The sequence below is a fragment of the Podarcis tiliguerta genome, assembly GCF_965153285.1.
Source record: "Podarcis tiliguerta genome assembly, chromosome: 6".
Taxonomy (NCBI): domain Eukaryota; kingdom Metazoa; phylum Chordata; class Lepidosauria; order Squamata; family Lacertidae; genus Podarcis; species Podarcis tiliguerta.
Genome location: NC_139539.1, coordinates 94,821,687 through 94,849,022, shown reverse-complemented (window position 1 = coordinate 94,849,022; position 27,336 = coordinate 94,821,687). Strand labels below are relative to the sequence as shown.

The window sequence follows — 27,336 nt, the reverse complement described above, 5'->3', positions numbered from 1 at the left end:
CCTAAACCTATTCAACTGATCAAGGAAAACAGCCTGGAACTTCAAAGCATGTTCCATATCACGTTGTTTTAAATATTTTAGTATTTTCCCAAATAGTCTTATTCAGACTTCAGAAGAAGAAGAAGAAAAATTGGCTTTTAACAGTCACCTCTATCCACCCTTGGAAAGTCAATACACATTTGTATGTTTAAACAAAAGTATTAAAGGAGGCCATTTTAGATCATATGGCTTCAGACAATTATTGTCCACTTTCACATTGGCTATTTTGGGTCATGGTGTTGGAGTGGGATGTGGTATATCAACTACAGGTAGCTTAGGAAGATGCTGATTATTTGGATCCATCCCAGTTACTATTATTTGTTTATTAAATTTGTATACCACCATTCATGTGAAGATCCCAGTTTAGCTTCAGCCTGGATTTGGGACAGAAACAACCTTGATTGGCCTAGTGAATAGCTTATGCCAAACAATGTTCTGGATCTCTCACATTTTATGGTATGTTTTAGTGCTCAGCGATTTTTCAGTATTTTGGCCAAAATCGCTTTTGAAATCGCACCGCAATCACAATTTTGACCTGGCAACACACAGCAATGTATTGCTCCTCACACGAGGGAGAACAGGGCAGCCAATTACAAGGGACCGCCAATATCACATGATGATCTCGCCCTACCTGCGCGATCTCCATGGCTGCTCCTTCCCTCATCCCCATGCCTGATCTTCAATTTCAGACATTGTGGTATCAGAACATCAAGATGTTTAGCTGCTGATATATCACAATGTGAAAAACCAGGTATCACTCAGCCCTAGTCTGTTTTTTAGTATCCCTAAAATCCTTTGCTTATTAGGGACTACCCCACATTTTGTTCAGAACATTGCTTTACAGAGGTAACTACCATAGAGTTATCAAAATTTTCAAAAGTAGGGGGTTCGTGACTTGGCTTTTGAAAAATAGGGGGCTCTCAGTAATTTGTAATTCGTAATTAAACATTTCCAGTTCCTCCTTGAGGAGCATTTTCAGAAGGTGGTTGAGGAGGACTTCCAGTTCTCCCCATGGTGCCTTGTGGGGTGCCTCAAGGGTCTGTCTTCTCCCCCATGCTTTTTACCATCTGCATAAAACTGCTGGGGGACATCAGCTGGATGTTTTGGCAGCAATGTCTAGCTTGCAGATGACACTCAAATCTACCCCTTCTTTTTGTCCTCTGATTTCAGGGGGGCTGTAGAGTTCCTAAACTGGTATCTAGACGCTGTCTTTGGACTGATGGGGGTAAACAAGCTGAAATTAAATTCAGATAAGATTGAAATCTGTAGGTAGGGAGATCACATGCTCCTTACAACTGATCTTAGATGGAGTTGCCCTCCCACTAAAGAACCAAGTACACACTTTCTGAGTTCTTGTGTACTATACACTAACAGGCAAAGCACAGGTGATGGTGGCCAGGAGCTCATTTTATTAGCTTCAGCTGGTGTACCTATTCGAGAGGTCAAATGTGGCCACAGTTATTAATGCTTTAGTCACATCCAGGCTGGACTCCTCGTGGGGTTGCCTTTAAAGACAGTTTTAAAATTTCAACTGGTTTGGCATGCAACTGTCACTGTCTTGATGGGAGCTAGGTGGTCAGACCATGTGAAGCTTTGAAACTGCACTTGGTTTCTAGTGTGTTTCTGAGCCTAATTTAAAGTGCTGGTGGTGACATTTAAAAGAACCATTGACCCTCCAGATGTTGCTGGTCCACAATTTGCATCATTGCTGGCCATTTGCCGTCCATGCAGGGGCTGATGAGAGTTATAGTTCAGCAACAGCTGGAGGGCCAATGGTTGGATTTGAGGTTTTTGGTTTTTTTTTTAAAGGCCTGCCCCCATACCAGTCTGCCCATACTTCCAGTGTTGGCAGTGGAGGCCATCTTACCTGCCAACCTTCAAGAACATTTAAATTGGCAGGCATTTTCTGTAGTACCTTCATGGTTCTGGATTTCAGTACCAGTAGGGCTTTGTCCAGCCAGATCTCCTTAGGTCCTTAGGAAGGCATTAAGAGCTTGCCTGGTTTTGATGGCCTTCACTTGAATGTTGTTTTAATCTGTTTGCTGTGCTGTCTTGCCGATGATGCTTTAGGTTATAGCTATATTAGGGGGGCTGGATATGTGCTTATTACTGCTGGTTTCATTAATGTTTGGTATTCTGAAAGTATTGCATTGTTCTTGAGAGAGTTTCTTTTTAAGGTGGCCTATAACTTATCTTAAGTAAAAATAAGTGTATTCATGTACCTTTTTTGTGGATTATGAAGTTATATAAAGTTATTTATGATGCTTTATTGTGATATGACAGTTTAGTTAATGAAGTTGTGAATGGAGAGTTTATTTTAGCTTTTTCATCTCTTTAAAGCTCTCTTTTTTACAGGGTATTGTGATTTTATAGGTCAGCTTCTTCAACTTCTTTTCTTTACAGGAGTCTGTAACAGACTATACAGCACCTTCTTCTCACTCCAATACAGTGGCTACAAGCAGTGCAAAGATGGAAGAGGCTTTAGTGACAAATGTAAGCTTATTAGTTACTTTAAGCTTAGCTTTAAACATAACTTTTACTTTTTAATGGCATTTAAAACTAAAACTGCTATACAGATCTTCTGTAATTTTTATTGTGCAGTAACAATGCAAAAATAATGTTAGAGACCTTGTAGATAAAGGCTAGTGGAACATGGGTGTTTCATCTTAATGGAATTTTGAAACGCTTTCAAGAATTGTGGAAAAAATAGTGGTTTGAGCAATCAGTGCTAGCTAGGCTATAGGGTTACAGTGGTACCCCGGGTTACATACGCTTCAGGTTGCAGACTCCACCAACCCAGAAATAGTACCTCGGGTTAAGAACTTTGCTTCAGGATGAGAACAGTAATCATGCTCCGGCGGCGTGGCAACAGCAGGAGGCCCCATTAGCTAAAGTGGCGTTTCAGGTTAAGAACGGACCTCCAGAACGAATTAAGTACTTAACCTGAACTTAACCCGAGGTACCACTGTATTAGCATATTGTGTGTGCAGTACCATGTGGTAAGGAAATGCATATTGTTATGGCAATTGAGATTTTCACAAAATAGTTAATTCTAGGTTCATTAAGGCTCTCACTACACATTTAGAAGGATTACTTGGTGTCATCTCTCTTGGGCTTGTCTGATTTCAGAATATACAATACAGGTGAGGTTTGCATAAAATCACCCTCCACACTGAAAAGAAACACACACCTCCCTTCCTGTTGAAAGCTGTGTGTTGAGAAGAAATCTGGCCTAGCTCTTCTTTCCATAGTGCTCCCTTCCCAGCTGTAGGTGGGAGAGCATTCAGTCATGACATCTCCAATACGCCAGGAGGGATTTACTTACATAATCCTTTCCACTGCATCATCTACATGCAGGTTCCGTTCTCCAAACACAATGCATTCCCAGGAAACGGTTTGTGATCTGAGCGTTTGCATAATGAGCTGATGATTTCCATTATTTCCTATGGGAACATTTCTAATCCGTGATTTATCCATTCTCCCTCCATGCTTTCTGCCTGAAACTGTTGCAGCCAGTCAGCAAAAGCCAAAAAAAGGAAAATTTATTTCTTTGATCTCTCCTGCTCCCTGATTTGTCTGATCTCCCTCCCTCCATCACTTAATGGTTTCTGCCTGAAACTGCTGCAGCCAATCAGCAAAAGCCAAACAAAGGAAAATTATTTCTTTGATCTCTCCTGCTCCCTGATTTGTCTGATCTCCCTCCATGCTTTGTGCCTGAAATGGCTGCTGCTGTCCGGCAAAACACAACCAAGTAAGGAAATGGGCAAACTTTGACTGTTTGGGTATCTGAATTAGCCATCCATGTACCAAGGTTTGGGCATAATTCTTTGTGTTCAGATAACTGAGATTTTGTATAATGAGCATTCCAATAGCAGCACCTGCACATACTTCAGTTTTACTAGAATTTATTTCTATATCAAGATTGCCAATCTGCTATATAACATGAAGTGAACATGTTGAAAAATATGACTCATCACACATGCAGGAAGAATTTTGTTAAGGTAACTACATCTATATCCTGAAGATCGTATTTGCAATCGTAATATAGTAAAAGGGTTTACCCAAGTAGCTACTTTGTTGTCTTTCACACACACCCTTCCCACTGTAGCCTTGACATTGGCTTTTTGTGTTATGCTAGTAGGCATTACTCTGGACAAACATATAAGTGACAAAACAGACTTTTTGTGCAAGAATATCACTTGCAGAGTAAATTCATATGCCATGGAGCCAGTTGGAGCATCCATTTCTGATCACACACTTCTTCCTCTTCTCTACTCCCCCACCCCCATGATTAGTCTGCTCCTTCACCTTCTCTTTCACTGTTTGAGATTACTGTAACAGCTGACAGCTAAATTGGATAATTCAGGTTAGCAGTAACCATAGTTTGACTGCAAAGTGGAGATTGGAGCCATGCTTTGAAGTGGGTCTAAGTCCCTGGTTTGGATTGATGGCCTGCCCAATTAAAACATTGTGGGAAATTATTTTTCTCTCACACTCTGAAAAGGATGGAGAAGGCATTCACAAGTTTGAGGGGAGAAAGCATGAGACCATGAAGTTGCTTCTCACTGCCAAATCATGGCTCTGTGAGATATCTCTCTTTAGCCACAGCTACAAGAGAGAAGGCAAGTTTCTGTTCATCTTATAAGGGCTTGAAAAAGCAAAAGCAACACACACACACAAAATTGAGAAGTATGTGGGTGATGACCTCTAAATAACGTGGCATACAATGTGAATTGTAACCATTCTGTTTGTGTGTTAGTCCCATGTTTCTCGGCAAAGTGGTACAGGTCTTCTACAAATGGTTCTTCTGACTAGTATCTTATTTCCAACTGCAATATGTGGACACCTAAATATTCTGTGAATAACTCTGGAAACCAATTGTGGATGCCAAATAAGAGCGAAGCAACCTAGAACTTTAAGAGCAGAATAATGGCAGTGGTTATTGAATTTAAATGCTTTTATCCAATGTACCTTTATTTTTATTTGGTAAGCCTGCAAAGGCTTTGGTTTTGCGTTCTTTGCTTGATGGATGGTAAACCTTGGTAAATGCTGTCTGGCAACAGAAAGTGTCCCCTTATCGAATCCTAGTGCTTATTATTTTGTTGCTTTGCGACTCCATCTCTGGCGTAACCATGTTGCTTGTGTTTGAAGGAGAGCAGGATTTGAACGACTCTCCAAGAGAGTTTCCAGTTAGTGAATTGTTTCCTATTAAGTATACTTTATGGTGGTGTTTGTGGTTTTCTTTGTCATCCCTTTTGTTCATAAAGTTTTGAAATGTTTGAGGTTGATTATTATGTCCATGATGGAGTACCGTGTAATTCTTGGGTGCTGATGACTTTTGTGTACAGTATTTTTGGAGTTCGATTTACTCCTAGATGTGTGGTTTGAAAATTTCATCTACCTTCATTCTTTAAACTAGCTTAATTCCATTCTGCGGCAGTATCTTGTAAGAATGATTGTAAGAGCACTGATAATGGCCAAGAGTAAGAGAGCATCAATGTCTTTGTTTTGTCTATATTTGAGTCTTCAGGAAAATCTATTGATTGCACTTTGTTAAGTTCAAGTAAAATTGTACTATTCCTGCAGTAGTTTAGTTTTTGTGCACCTGTGACACTCTGAAAGGAGGATATTTCTCAACATTTGAGGACCATCATTCTACTTCCTTAATGAGTCCTGTGAGAATCAGTGTAGGGGAATTACAATAACCTGAATTTAATTTTTGGAATTAAATCCAAAAGGAAATGGTCAACAAGCCATGACTATGAACCAGAAAGTCTTTTCCCTCCCACCTGTCAGATCTTTTTTTGTCCTTTTTATGTTAAAGCTTCCCTGCTGAATGCTTGCACCTGAAAGACAATTTAGTTCAGCGGCATTGCTTGAGCTCTTGCTTTTGTTGGGGCTTTCGTTATAGACCTAGCTAGAATGTGATGTGTGTTGCCTGCCTTTCAGGTGCCCCTGCCCCACACCCTTCCCCTCCCTAGGAGGGAGGCTCTACAACAGAGCTCCAGCCTAACTCCAGTTTCTCCCGCTACCGTGGACCTCACCCTCAAGGTATGTACCACATCCCTCTAAGGGTCATTTTCTTGCATGCAGGGGAAAGACTTCATCAAGATCTTGCTGGCAAACTTCAGTGGAGAGACCAAAAGGGCAGTTTTTGCTTTTTAGACCACTAGAACAATAGTTCCTAAGGGGCTTCATTACATTTCTTTGACCCCACTTTGTAACTAACAGCAATTGGCTGACTCTTGCCACCCAAATCCTAGGATACACATCAGAATATTAGATAGGACTTATTAGGGTGATTGTGATTTCCCCCTCCTATAGAGAGTATATGGGAAATGAGCTATGTATAGATAGGTGGTTCCAGATGCCTTTTTGTGAAATAGCTTGTGTTGTTTTGAACAATTATTGTTGAGGTTAGCAATATGTAATGTATATTGGCTGGCTGATGCAGCACACTTTGTGCAGGAGACTGGCAGTGTTAGAATTTGCTGATAGCTTAATATTTTCTATTAAGTGGTAACTGGTGTGACCTTTTTAGTGATGGTGTGAGGTAGGTGTGTGAAGGCAGCCAGGTAGTGTTCATAGGTGACAGTGTTCATTTGGACTATATTGTGCATCTCATGCTGCAAAGTGAGTCTCAGTAGCATTATTTACAGATTGATTCCAATTCTTCTCAGTTCTGCAAAGTGGTAGAACATGTGTTTGCATAACTCTGTTAAATAAAGCTTTTGTGAGAGAGGTTCCAAATAGGAACATGCCTCCTATGATTACAGATTTTAGAGGGTGGGGTTCTTGTCTTATTGACATTCATCATATGTATATACTAGTAACTCTCTTAATCAGCTGAGACTAGACTGAATTTTTGAAGACCTGGCCCACATTTCAAAATACTTATGAAAATTGTCCAACAGACATAGCCCTGGGCTGAAAGCAGCTTGTAAAGTAAATGTGCACAACTTCAGCAGAGCTTACACTCAACAGTTATTACAGTTGTTGCTTAGATTGACATGGCTGTGCTGCCTTTTTCCTCTCTGGTCTGTTTCATGTTGACGTATCGTTTAAGCTTCACTATTGTGCCTCTGTGGATATATTCAGCTGAAAGCATTTCTGTGATAAAGTAATGTACCTTTTTGTTCTGTTTAGTCTGAGGAACTGTTTGGGTATTTGGTATAAAGTTTGCATGTAATTTGTTGTTGTGAATGTGGACAGGCAGGTCCATAGGAAGGTAGATAAAGGCACATGCCGTTTTCTAATACAGCAGTTGTATTATGAACAGTATCTAATGTCTTGTTATGGATTCTTATGCTATTGTTTCGTTAAAATAGGTTTTACATTTGAACCTTTTGTGTTCTGCAATGAAGATTTGATATTTCTGTGCAGTATCTTGAATATTTTACACCTTGGGATATAATTTTATATTAAACTTAATGGGGGGAGGCTTTAAATGCCATAAAATACGCTTAATAACCAATACATAGTTTTGTCTGGGTTAATTTCCAGTAAGATGCTAATTTGCAGCATGCATTGTAGCTGAAAACAGTTGCATTAGAAAATAGGGTTGATTTTAAACAGATACATATAATACATAATCTAATGATCAAAAGTGGTTATCCATAAAAATTGTCTAGCATAGACAACTACAAGTCCTGTGGCATCTGAAGACTGACTTATTGTTACTTTTCTGAAAGCCATAGCAGGGATAAGCGACATTTTCCCCTGAAGACCACACATTACTGGGCAAAAATGTTTCCTACAGTTTGTGGGGGGCAAAACCAGCATGCGTCTCATGACACACAGTAATCTTGGCTGTCAGTGTAACCTGGTTTGTTGCAATTGCCAGGTTGCAGGGCGCGGTTACACATACAATGGGTTGTCTTCAGTATTGTCCTAATTGTCCTATGCAGGTTTGAAGAGCATGCTGTATTTTGAAATTGCACTCTTGTTTGCATTTCCTACTGGTGTTGGAAGGATTGTTGGGGCAATGGCAAGAGTTATCAGGCCAGGCCAGGCTCTAGCTCAAAGGCAGGCAAGAGGCCACAGCTGTGGGTGACCTGCCATTTTCTGCACCAAACTCAACCATCCTCTCACTAAAAGGAAGAGCAGTGGTGGCAGTCATTCAGTACTCACTGTGCAGCACAAGAGCGCAAAGCAGATGATTAAATAGGAAGGAAGTAAATACTAGGGTTTTTTAGGCTGAACTTTTAAGCTGAAATTGATAGGCAGCAGGGTAATTTTGGCAGCTGCAGGAAGCAACCAACTGATCACATGGGAGAAGGGTGAGGGCAACATACAGGGCATGGGTTGCCTTTAAGTGCCATAGCATCTTGGAAGTGATTCAAAGAAGGCAATGGTAATGAAGATCTAAGCTGTATTTCTTCCATAATTTAAGAACCACAGTTCTTAAATCGAAAGTTGCAATCGAAATTCTTCAACCCCCGTTGCAAATCAGGTTTATTATCAAAATTTACAGACTTTCAGCTGTTTGCAATAAGCAATTCAGACAAAAGCAATTGAAATAGCTTAACACAATGGATGCTTCAAGTGGTTTCTCCAAATTCAGCTCAAATTGCAACTGTTGAAAGCATAATTGGCAAGTTAAAAGGAACAGTGGTTACAGTACTTGGACAGGGCAGAAAATGGAAGCTATCTGAGGCAGCAGCCACAACACTGAGAAGGCAGGCTGGGAAAAACCTTCAAGTGACTGCAAAAGAGCTGCAGCAAGACTTGATGACAGCAGGCACTGATGTTTCAGTGAGCACGGTAAGGCGCCTTACTAAGTGCAGAAGGTTTTCATGGCAGAACTCCAAGATGTTCACCACTACTGAACCAAAAGCACAAGAAAACTCAGCTCCAGTACACTCAAAATCATATAAATAAGCCACAGAAGTTTTGGGATACTGTTCTGTGGAGTGATGAAACAGAATTGGAACTTTTTGGCCCCATGGATCAGCACTATGTCTGGAGGAAGAAGAATGAAAAGAACACTCTGCTCTGGGGCTGCTTTGCATCCTCTGACACTTGCAGCATGTGGAAAGTAGGATGGATTCATTGAAGTATCAGGAAATCTTAGAAGAAAACATGCTGTCCGTGAGGAAGCTGAAGCCAGGTCATCACTGGACCTTCCCACAGGATAATGATCCCAAGCATACCTCAAATTCCACCAAGGCTTGGTTGCAGAAGTAGTTCTGGAAGGTTCTACAGTGGCCATCACAGTTACCTGACTTGAACCCCATAGAAAATCTCTGGTGGGATTTGAAGAAGGCGGTTGCAGCACACAACCCCAAGAAGATTACTGAAGTGGAGACCATTGCTCATAGGAATGGGCTACGATTCCTCAGGAACACTGCCAGAAGCTGCTGTCTGGCTATGCATCTCATTTGCAGCAGGTCATCGCAGCAAAAGGCTACTCTACTAAGATGCTTGCCATGAAGGGGTTGAATAATAGTGAGACTGGAGAAGATAGTATAAGCTGCAATTTGAGCTGAATTTGGAGAAACCACTTGAAGTATCCATTGTGTTGAGCTATTTCAATTGCTTTTGTTTGATTTGCTCATTGCAAACAGCTGAAAGTCTGTAAATTTTGATAATAAACTGATTTGCAATGGGGGTTGAATAGTTTTGATTGCAACTGTATATCTTCATCACCTGTTTCTGTATTCAATCACTGCAAAAATATAATACAACTTCCAGAGAAGTAACAATCTGTTCAATTTTATGATGCCTCATTAGGTATAAGTACTATTAATATGGTGGTTTATGCATTTTTCAGGACTGCTCAGAGATGCTGAGGTGGTAGGTTCAATATAGAACCATGAAGAGTTGACATGTGTCTTGGGCACATTTTTATACTTGAAAGCAAGCCCAGTGATAGCAGTTAATGAAAATGTAGTTGCAAATCTCTTCTTTGACTTTTTCCACTATAGCCCAGCTTACTTAAACCTATTTAATCCTGGTTTTGGTTACTGGCAAATTCTAAACTGTGGTATAAAAAGCAAACGTTTCGCCGGGGTTTTCAAAAACTGTATTATGGTGAATGTGCAGGATTGTGCTACATTTGGCTTAGTTCATATTGCATACTTGTGGGTCCCTGAGATTCAGATCTAGAGTGTAAAAGGTATTAGATTAATGGTGCCATTAATGTAATTTTAATATGTGGATTAAATAGCTGGGGAATACTTCTAAAAGATTTTATTGAGAAAAGATTTTTTAAATGTATCAAAGCTAGTAATGATTCACACTTGGCTCTAACCTTTGCTGTATGCTTGCCCCATGTTTTTTGAAAACGTTAAACAATTTATACCTCTAATATTCTAAAACAATTCAGTTTCCCTGGCAGCTAACTAGAGGAGTATAGATGCTATCTAGAGAGAGAAAGTGAAAATAAGACACTGTGAAAATTAAATGGGCTAAATTTGTATTTCAAAGTGGAACCATTTCCTTTTTCTGACTAGATGGAGTCTGCTCGCAAAGCATGGGAGAATTCACCAAATGTCGGGGAGAAAAATACACCAGCTACATCGTCAGCATCTCCAGTAGGTGGTAGCAGTGGTAGCAGCAGCAGTGGCAGCGGAAGCAGCAGCAGCAGCAGCAGTGGACCAACCAGTGGTACATACAGCTCTTTCTCAAGTGCATCAATGCCTCCCATTCCTGTGGCTTCAGTTACACCTACAACTTCATTGTCAGGTACAAACTTTTGGACTACAGCCTTGTTGTTGTTGTTGTTATGCAGTCTGTTTGACTGGGTTGCACCAGCCACTCTAGGTGGCTTCCAACATATATAAAAGCATAATTAAACATTAAAAAGCTTCCCGATACAGGGCTGCTTTCAGATGTCTTCTAAATGTTATATAGTTACTCATCTCCTTGAAAGTTTCATAGTCCTTCAGTCTAAATGACTGCCAGAACGGCTTGCGTACAGTCCCTTGAAACAAGGCAAGACAGCCCCTGGCCACAGTCTAAAAGACATGACACTAAAGGGATAGGAAGGGAAGAGGGTAAAAGCAAACTCAGGTTCCAGTTCTGTTTAACTCTCTGCATTATTCAACTCTATTCTAAAAGCAACACACATAACTAGCTTGTTCTCAGCTTGTCTGCTCTGGTTAGTTTACCTTGACTATAGAGATATTGTAATTAAACCATAATACAGGTGGCGACCATTTTGCACGTGTTCACATGACACGCAATCACTGATGAGCATGTCATTTTGAACCTGAAAGAGGGTGGGGGGTAGTAGGGTGGGCTGACAGGCGGTCCACTGACCTGTGTGAATGCCTGGAATGCAAACAGAGAGTTGCTTTAACTGAAAGTTTCCAAGATTTCCTCCTCTGCCTAAGATGCTCAGGTAAAGTTTTACTACAGTACATGAATTTCACTGGAAAGCCCATTAATTATGGATCAAGCTTTAATACAACTGAATGTTGGGGAAGAAAAGCAGTATTTAGTTTCAAGCGCGTCTACAAATCTAGCACAGGGGTTCAGGTAGCTCTTTGGCACTTGACGTAGTATTTGTCCAGTAGATTGTTGGTCAATTTTTAAGAAAGTTTAACACGTGATGTGTAATTTTAAGCACATAAGAACATTGGTATATTCAGAAGGAAACCCCTGTGAACATGCTACTTAATCCAGAATAGGGATGCAATGGGGCAGGGCTAAAATGATTGCACAAAATGGTCGCAGCCTGTACATCAGAGTCTAAATTACTCACTCTGGATGCTGTTTATGCCTGTTCATTGACAGAATAAAGCCTCCTTGAAGTGGCATAATGGAGTGGAAGATGAGAGGACTTACATTTTCATGACATACTTCACCCCCTCTCATAATACAATAGTGTCTCCCAGGAAACATTTAAAGAATCATTGCTCTAAAGCAGTTGATGTTACTGAAAAAAGTTAACTGCAGTCTAAAAGAGTGGTTTAAAACTCATGTCAGGGAATTATGCACGTAACCAGGGCTTGCTTGGTTTTTACTAGTGCAACCCCCACAACTGCTGAGACTGCTTCTTCATTCAGGGAGCGGGGAGGGAAACAGTTTGCTCCCTCATTTATAGAAGAAACAGTCCTGAAAACTGCAAAGGAAACTCTGGCTATATGTATCAATCTCTTGTATATGTCCTATGGTGGTGTATCATCATCATCATCATTTTTAATTTGTTTACAACCTTTCACCCTCATGTTCCTGGGTGGGACACTATGTGTGAATATTATACTGACCCTAATGCTGGCACAGAATGCCAGCTGAGTAAAGGGACCTTGTGAGACTTCAAAAGATGCTAGTCCTTTGACAAGTCTCCCGGAAATGTGACCCTATAAGAATGAGCGGCCACCATTATTACCAACACATCCCTCTGTTATACAGACTTGGGGGCCAACTAGGGCCATCACATACAGGAAGAAGTAATCTGTGAAGCAACTTTAGACAAATCCTCCTGTAGGCACCCTTCAACTGGCATGGAAGGTCCTGTTAGTGTTATGTCTGGCTGTTGCCTGGTTGGCGATGATCCATGACAAGACCTCCCAAGCATTTGATGACTGAAATATACTATTCTCGGCAACCTTGAAAGTATTACCTGTAAGAATACGTTAACTGTGTTTGAATGTTTCTAGGTGTTCATAATGTTTTTAAGTATTCTTTTAAAATTTTTGATGATATTTTGCTGCTTTGTTGTTAGCTTTCTTGGTCTTCTTTGGAAAGAAGGTTGGGACAGAAATTAAATAAATAATACAGAAGTAGAATGTTTGAATAAAGTACTGCAGTAGTTAGCAACTTGCATTTTTACTTAGGGTACACCAAATTTATGACTAGCTTACTGAAGCATGTTAGATTTTAGTAACTATTAAAGCAGTGCTTTGCTGGTTGTAATTTTAGGAGCTGGAACATACACTACCTCTTCACTGAGTACAAAAACAACCACAACCTCTGATCCACCCAACATTTGTAAAGTGAAGCCACAGCAGTTACAGACAAGCAATTTGGCATCTGCTGGTCACTTTTCCCAGCTAAGCTGTATGCCATCACTCATTGCTCAGCAGCAGCAGAGTCCACAGGTCTATGTGTCTCAGTCGGCAGCAGGTAATATACGAGGTAGTCTCTTTGCATTGTATCTGGGTATAAATGGTTCCTCTTTCTATTTAAAGGTAGGGGTGACTAAATTTAAGCTCAGTGTTTCTTAAATCTTCTGGTTACTTTCATGATTGCAACTTTGTAGTCTATTCATTTCTCCCAACAAATTGTATTGAATGTTGTAGTATTTGTAAACAAAACACAAATGCTCTTTTTGAAAGTTTACATCAGTCTTTTTCTCTTGCCTTTGAAATGTCCCCCCCCCCAAGAGCATTTGTTTAGCAGCTAGGCGTATCAATTGCCTTTACTTTTTAGTTAACTCATGCGCTGTGCTACTGGTTTTTTTCTCTTATGACTTTGTAGCTCAAATTCCAGCTTTCTACATGGATACAAGCCATCTCTTTGGTACCCAGCATGCACGGCTGGCTCCTCCATCACTGGCCCAGCAGCAGGGATTTCAGCCAGGGCTCTCACAGGTACTATAGGGATTGACTGGGTGGCATATTTGCTTTTTAATAACAATACATGTTGACTCTTGTATTCCAAATCAGAGTTCAACCATTCTCCATTTTGAATGTCCTTGTCCAGCTAAACCATTGAGTTGTGGTCACAGCTGGTGGCTCATCCTGGAGCATTTTTAACTGTGTATTCAAAGAGCAGAGGCATCCCATTGTGAAAGATTAAGCTCATCAGCTGCAAGAACTGGGGTACCTTCTGTAGTCTGCAGTTCCTGCAAGCCAAATGTCTTGCACAGAATCTGTAGGTACTTCCCACTCCTTTGATATTTTTAGCAACTAGTGAGATGCACACACCATTATTAGTTCAGGTATCATAGGTCAGTGTCAGAGCGCTTTCTTTGTGAGTAAAAACTCCCAGTTTCAGTACACAGCATCTATAGTTAAAGGATTTCAAGAAGCAAGTTGAAAAGACATCCTTTTAACTGAGAACTTTGAGAGCCACCTCAAGAGAATAGAATTGCTAGACGGACTGAGCACAAGGCAGTTTCTGATGTTTGTTTGCTTGCTTGGATATCTAATTAATTATATTCCTTACAGCCTACATCAGTTCAGCAGATACCAATCCCTATATATGCACCTCTGCAAGGGCAGCATCAAGCTCAGTTGGGTTTAGGAGCAGCACCTGCTGTTTCCCAAGCCCAGGAATTGTTTAACTCATCATTGCAGCCTTATAGGTAAGTAGAAAGCAACTCCTCTTGGTTAACATTTTGTTTCTAGTTCTAGTCTCTTAACTATGTCATGCATTTTTTTCCCATTTGTATTCATTGGTGTAAGAATTGTGAAAACTGCACTGTTTTATGAAATGTTCTGAAAATGTCCAGAAAATGTCCTGAAATTAAACAGTCCACATTAAAATTTAAAAATTCATGCAAAGTAAGTTCATTCATTTTTAGATTTTTGTGTGCTTTAGGGATAAGTGTTGAAAATGTTAGACTAAAAGGAGGCTTAGAATTTCTGAGGTGGGAGTAGGATAGATGTGGTATATTAAGTATCATTTCTCTGCATGTTCAGAATCTTGCCAGTCCTTTGTGTTTGTCCAGTTTAGGTTTCCTCTGCAATTCTGAGCAGAATCGCTTGAAATACTGTAAATTTGATGCTCTTACAACTTGTGTGGTGCATTTTTGTGCTAGATTTTAAAATAATCTGTTTCCCTGGCTATGACACTTTTATTCAACTGCTGGCGAAGTGGCTTTAAGTCATGTGTTACAGTTTCTAGAAAGAACCATTCTTACAGTTCTGTAAACAAGACCAAAAAAAGTCTAAAATTAATGTCAATTTTGAGTATTTGCATGGATTCCCCCCTTAGTAATCTTTTTCTTGTAATAAGGGGGTGTATGATATATGTTTGTGTGTTTCTCCTTGTTTTATGCCTAGTGCACATTAAAACTTTAATCATGAATCCAGTTTTTGTAGTTTAATAATGTTTTATTAACTTAACTAATTCAGGGCACTATTGTTTTATAGATCCCAGCAGGCATTTATGCAAAGTGGCCTGTCTCAGCCGTCACCAGTGGTTCTTTCTGGCACAGCCTTACACAATTTCCCAGCAGTGCAGCATCAGGAACTTGCCAAGGCACAGTCAAGCCTTGCATTTCAGCAGACATCTAATACTCAACCTATTCCTATCTTGTATGAGCATCAACTGAGTCAAGCTTCAGGACTAGGAGGCTCCCAGCTTATTGATACGCATCTTCTCCAGGTCAGAGTCAGAACTCCCCAGAAAAGTAACTGAAGAGTTGGAATCGCCTCTTTAATACAACAAGAGCTTTGATACAACAAAATGGAATGGTTGTGCTGCTTCTGAGTGTATCTAAAAGGGAAATTAATCTGCATTAGGAGACGATGAGTACCCGGCTCTGCAGGCAAGGGGTGACATAACTGGACTTCTGAGGCTCAGAATGTGTTTCCCCACAGGGGAGCCACAGAGAGCATGTAGTTGGTCAAGGGAGCCGTGGACTCAAAAAGGTTGAAAACCTCTGAGCTACAGGGTAACGTTATCCTTATCTGTCACAGGCACTCGCTGCCCTATCATGCAAACAGCCTTCCCAGTTTTTGTTATGTGCATTTATTTAATTGTGCCCTGTCATATGAGCGTTGGAAGCTGCCTTCTACTGAGTCAGGCCAGTGGTTCACTATCTGGCAGCGGCTCTGCAGCATTTCAGATTCAGACAGGGGTCTCTCCCAGCCCCACTGGAGGATGCCAGGGATTGACCTTGGAATCTTCTGCGGGCAAAGCAGATTCTCTGCCACTGAGCTACAGCCCAACTCATGTGCATTATTATACATAGTGCTTCAGTTGTTTGAGGCACCATACTGTTGAACACTTACTGTACTGGGCTGGTGTCAACAGCCAGCATTCCCATGCAGCTGCTGTGGCCCTCCACACCAGGCAGCTGGGTCTGCAGCCTTTGTTTCATTTACACACAGTGACACTCCAGGACGTTGTGAGTAATTAATGGTAGGTGACTCATAGACACCTGGGACAGATCACACTTGGAGGGGCCCCATCAAACCCTGGCTATGATTCCCCAAATACACCCCTTCTCCCCACCCCCTTCTTTCCAAACTGTAGCAGGGAGGAAGGAAAACTGGAACAGAGCATGCAGGTTTCAGGTAATTTCAGACCGATGTATGGAAGAGTCCTGCACACACTGATGCAGTCCTGATTCACCCATTAAAACTTACACTTTTTATAGAACCTTGTTCCCATATTTGGCAGTGATGTATTTCAGCTGTTTTGAATATAGTTTATACATAGCAGCAGTTGTGTGTCCAATTAAATCTGGGACATATTTTATCCACGCTTGCTGCTTTTCCAAATGTGGAAATGTTTACAGCAGGAGTGGAGAACCTGTGACCCTCCAGGTGCCCTTGGACTTCAGCTCTCGCCACTGGGCATGCTGGCTGGGGCTGATGGGAATTAAAGTTCAGCAACATTCCTGCTGCATCATACAGAGAAGAGTAAATCTAAAATGAAATGGTCATACAACTGTTCTGTTCTTCAAATTAAATTAACCTTGCTTAGCTAGTCACCTAGAAAATGTTAACCTCTCTCTTCTCAGGCCAGAGCTACTCTTACCCAGGCCTCAAATTTGTATTCTGGACAGGTTCAGCAACCAGGTCAGACTAGCTTCTATAACACAGCGCCGTCTCCCAGTGCTCTCCAGCAGGTAAACTATGGCACGGTAAATTGCTTTCAATTATATTTAATATGTGTTTGTTTGTGTGCTTGTGGTGCATGTCGTACCATTGTCTCCTGACAGGAGAATGTTCTTTTGAGAACATAGTTTGTGTTCTTTTATAGAGAAGTTGCTGTCTCTCTGAATATAGCACTCCAAAACAGTTCTAACACAGAATAAAACTTTCATTAAAAAATAATAATATAGTGTTCTTTTTCTTTTCTTTTTTCTTCAGAGGTGCTGCTCTAAAAAAATCAAGCCACCTTTTGTCTAGAGATCACTGTGATGTTTACTGTGGTCCTTAGCCTACTCCAGTTAAACTTCTTATGATCCTAGAGTCAACAGCTAGGAAGTTGATCTTCCATTATGCAAAACCGTAATGTGGTTTCAGAGAATAGTTTTCTCCAGGTGATAAATACTCAGGACCATAGTGCTTCTGCTGGGGATTTGTTAGAAAAATCCTGTGCATGCTGTTCATGGCATCTAAACATTAGCAAGATGGTGCAGATCTGTAAACTACATAGGCATTTCTTCTACATAGAGTACATAGAAATGAATAGAAGCACTAGATGAATGTCTGCATACAATTCCCATTCAGTTCAGTTTGTTCAGTGATGTGCTGATCTTCCATAGAGGCGAACATCCTAAAAGTATTTCATAAGCTTGCCTCTTTTGAATAATGGCTCCTTGGTATATTACATTAGATCATACTGCGGTATTACCCCAAACCATGGCTCAGCAGTCAGTGGTGGCCTTGGAGGCCAGCACTGTTGCTAGGCAAGAGGTAAATCTTTAACTTAGGCTGGTGGGACAATAATAAAAAAGAGGTCATCCCTTTTGGATCAAGAATAGAAGCTCTATTTTATTGCAGAGTTGCAAGGGGAAATGGGCATAGTATGTATGTTTACCAGAATTTCCCTGCTCTAAAGACAGAAGTCTCTACATGAGAGCAGAGAATGGTCGCTTCTGAGTAAGAAAGGTAATATCAGAATATGGTATTTAGATAAGGTCTGCAACTGGAGTGGATAAATTAAGAACTACGCTTGTGCCCTGTTGTAGCCAGGAGCAATTTCCCCTTCATGTTATGTGATATTTTGGTATATTGTTTGGTGTACGGTGTAGTTTGTCTTCTAACTATATTGCCACTGATACTGCTATCTTAATATTTTATGCACATAGCACTTGAAATTTTGGTATTTTGTATCTAATTGTCTAGTTATCCAGTGAGGACACTGTCACTGAAGTCATTACAGACACACAAGAGAGGTTGCAATGGGGGCTGGACAGAACAGATGAGGGGTTAGAAATATACTGCTAAGCCTCTTCTCAGTCCTTCCCTTTGAATGTGTGGACCCTAGATGCCACACCAATTTAATAGTGGATTTTCAGCATCCATAGTGAGCTCATCTTTGGTGTCTCAGGACTTCACGGCTACTATGACAACAGTAGAGCTGTCACAATATGTTATGATCCCACCCTGAGGAAGGTAACACTCTGGATCAGAACAGGGTATAGGTTTGGTGCTTTAGATGAGGAGATTTTTTTAAATAGCACACTTGTCTTAAGCTCATTTCCTGGTGAGATTTACATATCTCGCATTCCTGTTTCTCTGCACAGAGTAGGGGACACATTAAGATGGCCTTCCACCACAGAAGCTGATGGATTCATATGTATTCTTGAGAGTTCTTGGAACATTTCCAGTCGATATGACTGGTGTTCCTATTTGTGCTCTGGCCACTTGGTGGAACCTGTTTGACACAATCCCCAAGTGTACTCTCCCTAGGTAGAGTCCATATACCTCCGTGGCTTACTTGAGGATTAGGGGCAGAGAAATGGCTGGGCCATGATTAAAATACCAGGTGGGGGGTGGGGGGAATTTTAGCAAATCTACCCCACACAAATAAGATGGCTATGAAGAAACTCCATCTCTTCCATTATTGTGTCCTCACAGTGTTGTCCTTTTGAGCCTGTATGGTGCATGTCTTCTCCATCAGGGTCAAGAAATAAATGCTTTCAGTTACTGCTTTCTGCACCATGAAACCCAATTCCTGCTTCTGAAACCTCAGTTTTACAGGGAATAATGAGGGAGATAGGGAACACATAAGTTATAGGAGAAGGACAGGGAGGGAATTCTCTTTACTAAGAACCATGTCCTACTCTGGCTTGCTTTCTGAATCATCAGATGCTGCCCATATGTTTTCAAGTTTATAACTCCAAAGGCTATAAATGTGTATATTCTTTCTGTTCAGATGCACTAAAGGTACAAATTATATTAGCTGTGCATAGAGAGCAACACGTGTATATTTCTCAACAGTATTCAGAAGTGGCAATTTAATCATGATGCACTTTAGCTATTGAAGCATCTGTGTGTCTAAATCATTCTTGCATTTTTCTCCAGGTGACAGTACCTATACCAGGATCACAACTTTCTTTGCCCAACTTTGGATCAGCAGGCCAGCCTTTAATTGCTCTTCCACAGTCCCTTCAGCCTCCTTTACAGCACACACCACCACAGCCTCAGACTCAGAATCTGAGTCGGCCAGCACAAGTAGGCCAGCCTTTCAGAGGACTAATTCCAGCTGGAGCTCAACACAGCATTATAACTGGGAAGGTAAATGTGACTGTGTCTTAAATCTTGCTGAATGGCAGCAGAAAAGCATGAACAAATGCACATCATATCCAGGCATGCCATGGTTATTGTATAGCAGTCATTCCAAAGGGATAGCATCTTAGTCATTGTAGCACCATAACCAGTTTATGACGAAATAGCAAATGGAAGAGATTGAAAATGGATGGAATTGGTTTAGAATTAAACTAATTCAACCAAAGTTCCCCAGCACATACCCTGCAGGGAAACACCCTGGCAAAACAGCAGCCAGAAGCATTGAACTCTCTCTCTCTCTCTCCATCAGCTGACATCACCCAGTGTTGTCAGCTGGTGGACAAGTGAGTAGTTTGAGGGAAATAGCCTCATGGGCCAAATTGGACCCCCTGGTAAGCTAAGGTTGGCCCACAGCCTGGAGGTTTTGTATCCTATGGTGGTTCACATTCACAGTCAAATGAGCGTACCTCCCCCAAGCATCCTTATACTCTGAACCACAGTTGTGTTGTTTCTCCAGCTGTGAGCCAATGGCATCACTGAGTAGCACTAAAAATAGTGGACCCATAAGCAAAAAAAGGAGGAAAGGTCATGTTTCCAAACGGGTGGGGATGGCATGTTAGAAACTCCAGTTCTTTTTATACTACTGAAAATTACCCGGGAGTACTAGAGGAAGCCCACTTTGGAAAACAGTGGAGGAAAGTGTTTGTTGGGGTCACTATTTTTTATTTTTAAAAAGCCACTGATTTTCCACTGAATTGTTGGGGCTCCCTGTAGACCACCAAAAACCTTGGTGTGCAATATGCAAGTCTCGGGTTTGCCACCCACGCTCTGCGCAGCTGACTGAGGTAGGCTGAGCGGGCAGAATTTGTGCTCAGGGGCTCATGTGGTGCACATAGCTTTCTGAAGGACTCAGCCAAATACGGGAACACCATAGCAATACATTTACTTAGACCATTTGACACTATCCAGTAAGCACTTCTCAGTCCCATAGAGACCAAGCAAATGCTCAGTGACTCTTTTATCTGTTACGCATAAGTCTTTTAGTGAGATTCACTGAGTATTGGTAGAGAGTGCTTAAGAGCTTTCAGTTTGCCTAGCTGAGGATTTTAATTATTTATGTCACATGAAATATGAGAGTATGAACCGTAACATGTCAATAGCTCCCCCCCCCCAAGAGATTTTGGAGTAGGTGTGGAACTTGTTTCCTAGCTCCTATTGCCATTGTAAAGATGATTAAATGAGTATGGCAGGGCCCTTCATGAAATTAAAGGTAAAGGGACCCCTGACCATTAGGTCCAGTCGTGGCCGACTCTGGGGTTGCGGCACTCATCTCGCTTTAGTGGCCGAGGTCATGTGGCCAGCATTACTAAGCCGCTTCTGGCAAGCCAGAGCAGCGCACGGAAACGCTGTTTACCGTGCCACCTATTTATCTACTTGCACTTTTGATGTGCTTTCGAAGTGCTAGGTGGGCAGGAGCAGGGACCGAGCAACGGGAGCTCACCCCGTTGCGGGGATTCGAACCGCTGACCTTCTGATCAGCAAGTCCTAGGCTCTGTGGTTTAACCCACAGCGCCACCCGTGTCCCATGAAAGTATTAGTGTGTACTTTTGTGTCCTTTGTAAGTTGGTTGGGTTTCTTTGCTTCAGATGTCAGAAATGGACCTGAAAGCTTTTGGAAGTGGCATTGATGTTAAACCAGGCACACCTCCAGTCACCGGACGAAGCACCACTCCAACGTCTAGTCCCTTCCGGTAAGCAAGTCTTTACAAACAAGTTAGCAGCATAGATTCGTGATGAAGCCCACTTACAGAAATAGTACTTATTAAGCATTAGTGTAAGGGTGCCACTCTGGTAGGCAGCTGTGAAGTGGCATAGAAATGTTTAATAATTAAATAAGGGCTAATGCAGTTTGGAGAAAGATTTGTGCAGAACATTGACTTGGGCCATGATATTTTATATGGACATGCTTCTAACAACACTGAATATGGACCACGCCTCCCATCTTAAAACTGCTAAAATATTATTTTTTTATTTTTTAAGTGAATGTAATAAATGGGGTTATGTGGGAATGGGTTGGCTGGCGTGGAATAGTTATGTTTTAATTAAGCCATTAACAGGCATTCTGGCCTCTTTTTGCAGTCAGTGATTTCAGATTGCTTTTGGGTATTTCCTCTACTTTGTAGTAAGGAGACAGTGTCAGTAATTGTGTGGCTGGAGGGCTCAACTAACTGAGCTGCTCAGGACTGAGATGAAAAAGGAAACATATTTGGAAACAGGGCAATTTATTTTGCAGGAAATATGAAGACAGAATGACTGCATACTTGCCCAATTCCCATTTATTTCAGCAGAGCTTGCACAGGTGTGTTTCCATAGGATTGTGTTTCATATATTTATGACAACAATCAATATGACTATGAATTTGGATACTGTACTCATGTCAGTGAATACTGCTATTTGATTAAATGTTCTGAATTTTATGAAGAGTGCTCCTTAGAATTTATTTTCATTTCCTTGTACATTTTTCTACATAGCCCCAATATTATCTATGCGATATTAGGGATTCAGCAATAACAGAGCAAGAAGAAATACTTATTAGTGCCAGGTAGTATTTGGTCTTCAGTCGGAGAGGGAAGAACTTGCAGATCTGAGCTACAGCCAGCACTTAGGGTTTCAAATTACTCAAATTGAAAAGTAAGGTGACTTGTAAGATTCTTTTTAGTATTATTTTGAATGCTTACTTGAAGAACACAAATTGAGAGGAGAGATCAAAACATAGAAGGCTGGGGACCAAATATATGCTTCGGCCCACACAATAAGCTTGCACTCATCCGTTAGAATGTTTTTCCCCCTTTGAAATGCTGACCACCATACCAAACCACTGAAATTCTCCTCAGCTTTAAAAGCAGGTTCCCATTCAGGTTTTTCCCTCTCAGTTTTGAGGGCTAACACAACTCGCTTCATAGTACATTGGATCCTGATCAGAGCTGGAGATTGATTTTGAAAGCAGTACTGAGCACAAAATCAGTGGAAAAATATGTCTTCAGATTTTGGGAAACTCCCAAATAACTCTCAGCCGGGGGCTTTATTTTAAGGGAAGCACAAAACTTAGCTTTCCAAATCATCTTGTTTAAAGATGATTTGGAAAGCTAAGTTTTGTGCTTCCCTTAAAATAAAGCCCCCGGCTGAGAGTTATTTGGGAGTTTCCCAAAATCTGAAGACATATTTTTAATAGAAGCATTTAGCTATAGTGATTACCCCTGTCAGGTGTGGCAGCAGCTCAGGAGATTGAACTACCAGTATCACTACCAGGAATGTTTGCTGGGTACCAGAAGAAAGCAAAGGTCTCATGGTTCTGCTTGAAAGAACAGAACAGTGTTAAATCCTCCTGCTGTGTTACAGGGTTTCTAGAGACATTGTGCACTGCCTATTGAATTCAGAATACCACAATTTATAGTTAATCTTCATTTCTCCCTTTGTGTGGGGTGGTGGTAGTAAATTGAGCTTTTATTTTAGCATCTCTCTATTTCATATTGCTGTACAATAAACTCCTGTTTCCTTGTGTTCGCTACAAACAGCATTTAATAATTAATGGCTAGTTTTCTTCTGGATTCAAGGTAGCACATGAAAAGTGTAACAAAAGGTTTCTCTGGTGCCTATGATATCCAATATATTAACTTACTTAAAATGTTTTCTCTCTTAAGGGTTGCTTCCACAAGTCCGAACAGTCAGGCCAATAAAATGAATACCATCGTCTACCAGAAGCAGTTTCAGTCGGCAGCTGTGAGAATGACGCAACCATTTCCTCCTCAGTTTGCACCCCAGGTGGGCAGCAGCTGCTATTCTGCCAGCGGTCTGAGATTTTCTATCTTCAGCTTATTTCAAATGGAAGAACCCCTATATGCAGGAATATCTATCAAATATTTCCTTAAATAATTTATAAATCAAATATATATATAAACATTTTGTATCTTGTTTTCAGTAACATCTGTGCTCCTAAAGTTGAGAGATTGGACAGCTCTAATGCAGGCAGGTGACCACAGGCTTCTCCGCACAGCTCCTGCTACATTTGAGTGTTAAACATTTAAAGGGAGAGGGGAAAATAGTGTCTGAGAGAAGGGTCCCAGTGTGCGGCTTAAAGCAGACATCATCAAGTGCACAATACAACAGGAATGTCTCCTGTGTGGCTCTGCTGAGAATTGCATACGCCTCCACCTCTACTCATTTCATTGGTGCTTGTGCAGAAATTCCTGGTGAATTGTGTGCTGTTAGCCACTTACCTGAAATGCAGCTGTAAGGCAGTCTTCAAAATAGTTAGCTACAAATAAAAAATTGAGCATCCTTTAAAAGGGGGAGTACTTTCAGAGTGCTGTTGCTATCAAGTATATGATACGGAGACATGTGGTATGTACTTTTGATTCTAAAAATGTCTTGTATGTTGCACTTCAAATTTGAGATTGCCAGATTCTGTTTGAAAACATAAACCTATCTGTTGCCAATCCCTGCATCTTGACATATATTTTGAGGAACCCCTCCCCCCTTTTGGTTTTCAAATGTGCTAAGACAATTTTTAAGCACACTTCCTACCTTAAGTTTTCCCCCCTTAGAATTCTCCAAACATGGCCAATCTTAATAGAAAAAATGCACCCACCACAAGGCACTGATTGGTGGCGGAGGCGTGCTCTCTGCAGAGAAGCCACCATGTGATCAGGTTGGCATTATGCTAACAGCTAAATGTCTCTCTTTTTGTTGTTGTTTTTCCCCCACTTAGATCCTCTCTCAGCCTAACCTGGTCCCTCCATTGGTAAGAGCCCCACATACTAACACCTTCCCAGCGCCTGTTCAGAGGCCGCCAGTGGCACTGGCTAGTCAGATGCCACCTCAGATGACCACAGGCCTTATGAGCCACCCTCGTATGCCACATATGGCCAGGGGTCCTTGTGGATCACTCTCTGGAGTCAGAGGCAATCAGGCCCAGACTGCGATGAAGGCTGAACAAGACATGAAGGTTAGTATTTTTGGATGGCCATGCTGTGTTAACCACAGTTCAGTCTTAACAGCTTGCAAGGCAAAATACTACTATTAAAATGCCTCTCGATCCTTCAGATACCCCTTTCTGCAGTGGCCACAGAGAATATAAACCCAAATATTGATTTCAGGTAGCACATGTTAGTAAAAGCACAATCCCAGGGAATGTGATTTCAACGCTTAAGGGTTTGCCTGCTTTTATTGCAGTCCGCTGCCTGGTGGATTGCACCCATTCCCTTTGCCTTTCTCTTATTTTAAATGTACAAAACCATTATTAAATAGCTAGAATCTCCCATCAATAGCTGCATTTCACTGCATGACATTATTTGAAGAGCACTTGGAGACCCTTCTGAATGAAACAAGACACTTTCCTTTCGATGTGAGCTGTGTGGGGATACCATAAGATTAAATGAACTCAGAAATCAGTGCACCCAATCAGTTGTTAAAAAGGACAGAATTTCCTTATTATTTTCAGTTGTGTACAAGGACAAAAGAGTGGTTCCCTGAGACAATCTACAGGGTTTTTGTGGTTTTCAAATGGTTTGGTCAGTATAATAGGCAATGCCTCTGATAAACGAGTTATGCTATTTGTACAAATTATGGTTGGCTGGCTTGAGGGTGGATGGGAGCAGTGCTTATGTTGTTAAGTTTTAATATTAAAATTAAAACTTATCAGGCAACTTACAAGAAAAAACAGTATCAAATCCCAATAGAACTAAATTACTAAATCAGTAGGACCAGTAAAAACATAACAGACTAATGAATTTCCAGTTAAAAACATCTTCAATCACATATTGGAAGGCTTGGGCAAATAAAAATATATTTGCCTGACATTGGATTTGGAGTCCCACATTTTTGACAACACAGTCACAAAGTCACCTATCTTGGAGGAGGACCTCTGAGAAAGACTCAAGTGAGAGAAGGTGGTTCTTTAGATAACCTGTGTCCCAGATCATGTAGGGCAAATATACTGCAGATGGTAGTGATCACCCACCTGAATTATTTTGCTTTCATTGCTGTCCTTTTTCTGTCCCAAGGCAAGTAGCAGCTTTCTCAGCCAAAGTTTTCATTATTACATTTGGAGAAAATGTTTAAAAATATATATTTGACTTGAGGAAGGCTAACAACAGGCATAGGCAAACTTGGCCCTCCAGGTGTTTTGGGACTACAACTCCCATCATCCCTAGCTAACAGGACCATGGTCAGGAATCATGGGAATTGTAGTCCCCAAACATCTGGAAGGCTGAGTTTTCCTATGCAGGGCCAACAATAACCAGGTGTAATGATACCTAGAATAAAGCCTTTCCCGTTGCCATGTTACCATCTATCATTTTGTTTAAAAGAAGAAGACATTGTTATACCATTTGGAAAGTTTGTACTACGAAAAGATACTTTGAATTGTTACAGGCATGCATGCTTTTTCAATTCCAGTTACCATTTCCGATGATAGTGCTCAGGGATCCCATATCCCATCTTGAAAAATTGTGGAAATGCACAGTTGAATTGTGAAGAGGAAATGGCACTTTCAGTTGTTGTCCACCCCTTTTTCTCCTTAATTTCCAGGTCTATACAATGAACTGGATGCCTGTTTCATGGAAGCAGAATCCTTTTCTCTTGAGTAAAACTATTTGCAGGGTCTGATTGTGCAGAATTTTTTATGGTGCTTGTGACTAACTGCAGCTTAATCACACAGCCTTTGGGTGGAAGGGTATGAGAAGAGACTTTCCTCTTGGCAAGCCCTGATGGCATTATAATAATAATTCTTCTCAGGCGGTTTGCTTGTAATTCTGACTTCTCTTTAAACTCAAACGGTATATTTAAATTTTCTACCTTTTAGTAAAGTCAGCCTAGTGGCTACAGTTCCAAGAAAGTGTTTGCAATATTTATACAAGCATGTGAGAAAAATGGATTTTGACCCTTGCAAAATCACGAATATTACAATGTGCAACCCAGTAATCAAATGTTACTCCTGTGAAAGAGATGTTGCAAATTTTTGCAGATGGAAGATAGCAACAAGTGTGATACATTGAGCTCATGCATATACCATGTTTACTCAAATCTGTCGCTTCTCGGCCTTTTGGCTAAGATCAAGTGCATATTTACTCAAATCTAATACCCACCTTTTTTGGCCAAATTGCGTTGCAAAAATTAGGGTGTACATTAGTTTCTGTGGCGCATTACATCCAAGTAAATAGGGTAGTTTTGCAGGCCATCGGCCTCCTGCAGCTTGACTTCCTCCAGGAGGCTTGTCTTCCAAGCCACTTTCTCTTGTGTTTTTCTCGCGAGGCAGTGACTCTTGAGCCCTAGCAGCAGAGGGCTGCTCGCACGGAAGAGGCAGCAGTGGGATGCCAGTGGTAGGTGCCTGATCCTCAGACATTGTCGTTGCTGCCAAGGTGCCCCAAGACCCTCTCACCCCTGCTGCTGCCACCGCGGCCACCTTCTCCTCCCTTCCTCCCTCTTGTCAGACGAAACTGCCCCGCCACCAGATTTGCTGCTTCGTCTTTCGGCAGCCTCCCTCTTGTTCAGAGCTCCATGAGCTGCAATCAGCTGTGGCCAACAGTAGCCCTCTCTCACGTGCAGACTTCCCTCCTTGCACTCCCAGCCTCAAACCCAAAAAAAAGAGTGTGTGTGTGTGTGTGTGTGAGAGAGAGAGAGAGAGAGAGAGGTGGGGGAGAAGAAGAAAATTGGTCCCCTCCTGCCCCTTAGCCAAGCCAGCCTTCCTTCCCCAGTCCTAGAGCAGCTGCTGCTGGGCGCTCATCCTTTGCCTTCAAGGCAAAGAAAGCAGCACACAAATCGTGGCTGCTTTGCCTCGTCACCCACAGCACATTGCAAAAAGAAGAGTCTTTTTAAAAAAAGAAAGACGGAAATGAACTACTCAGTCTGTGTTCTCTTCCTCCAACCTCCTTAGTTAA

At 41.3% G+C, this 27,336-nt stretch overlaps 1 protein-coding gene across 40 annotated transcripts in view; it reads left to right on the top strand.

The window, feature by feature from the left end:
* The window catches only part of PRRC2C (proline rich coiled-coil 2C), a 73,180-nt gene that overhangs the window by 42,277 nt on the left and 3,567 nt on the right, over positions 1-27,336 (top strand). For 3 of the 40 annotated variants that reach the window (XM_083446449.1, XM_083446427.1, XM_083446416.1), the window contains exons 23-35: positions 2,443-2,532; positions 5,989-6,090; positions 10,494-10,725; positions 12,907-13,110; positions 13,465-13,577; positions 14,157-14,293; positions 15,084-15,318; positions 16,682-16,804; positions 19,197-19,409; positions 21,047-21,150; positions 21,693-21,758; positions 23,101-23,221; positions 24,168-24,404. In XM_083446449.1, the coding sequence (XP_083302575.1) occupies positions 2,443-2,532; positions 5,989-6,090; positions 10,494-10,725; positions 12,907-13,110; positions 13,465-13,577; positions 14,157-14,293; positions 15,084-15,318; positions 16,682-16,804; positions 19,197-19,409; positions 21,047-21,150; positions 21,693-21,758; positions 23,101-23,221; positions 24,168-24,404 (1,977 nt within the window). The remainder of the gene's footprint in view (positions 1-2,442; positions 2,533-5,988; positions 6,091-10,493; positions 10,726-12,906; positions 13,111-13,464; positions 13,578-14,156; positions 14,294-15,083; positions 15,319-16,681; positions 16,805-19,196; positions 19,410-21,046; positions 21,151-21,692; positions 21,759-23,100; positions 23,222-24,167; positions 24,405-27,336) is intronic. The other 37 variants (XM_083446452.1, XM_083446451.1, XM_083446438.1 and 34 more) reach the window with 37 other exon arrangements.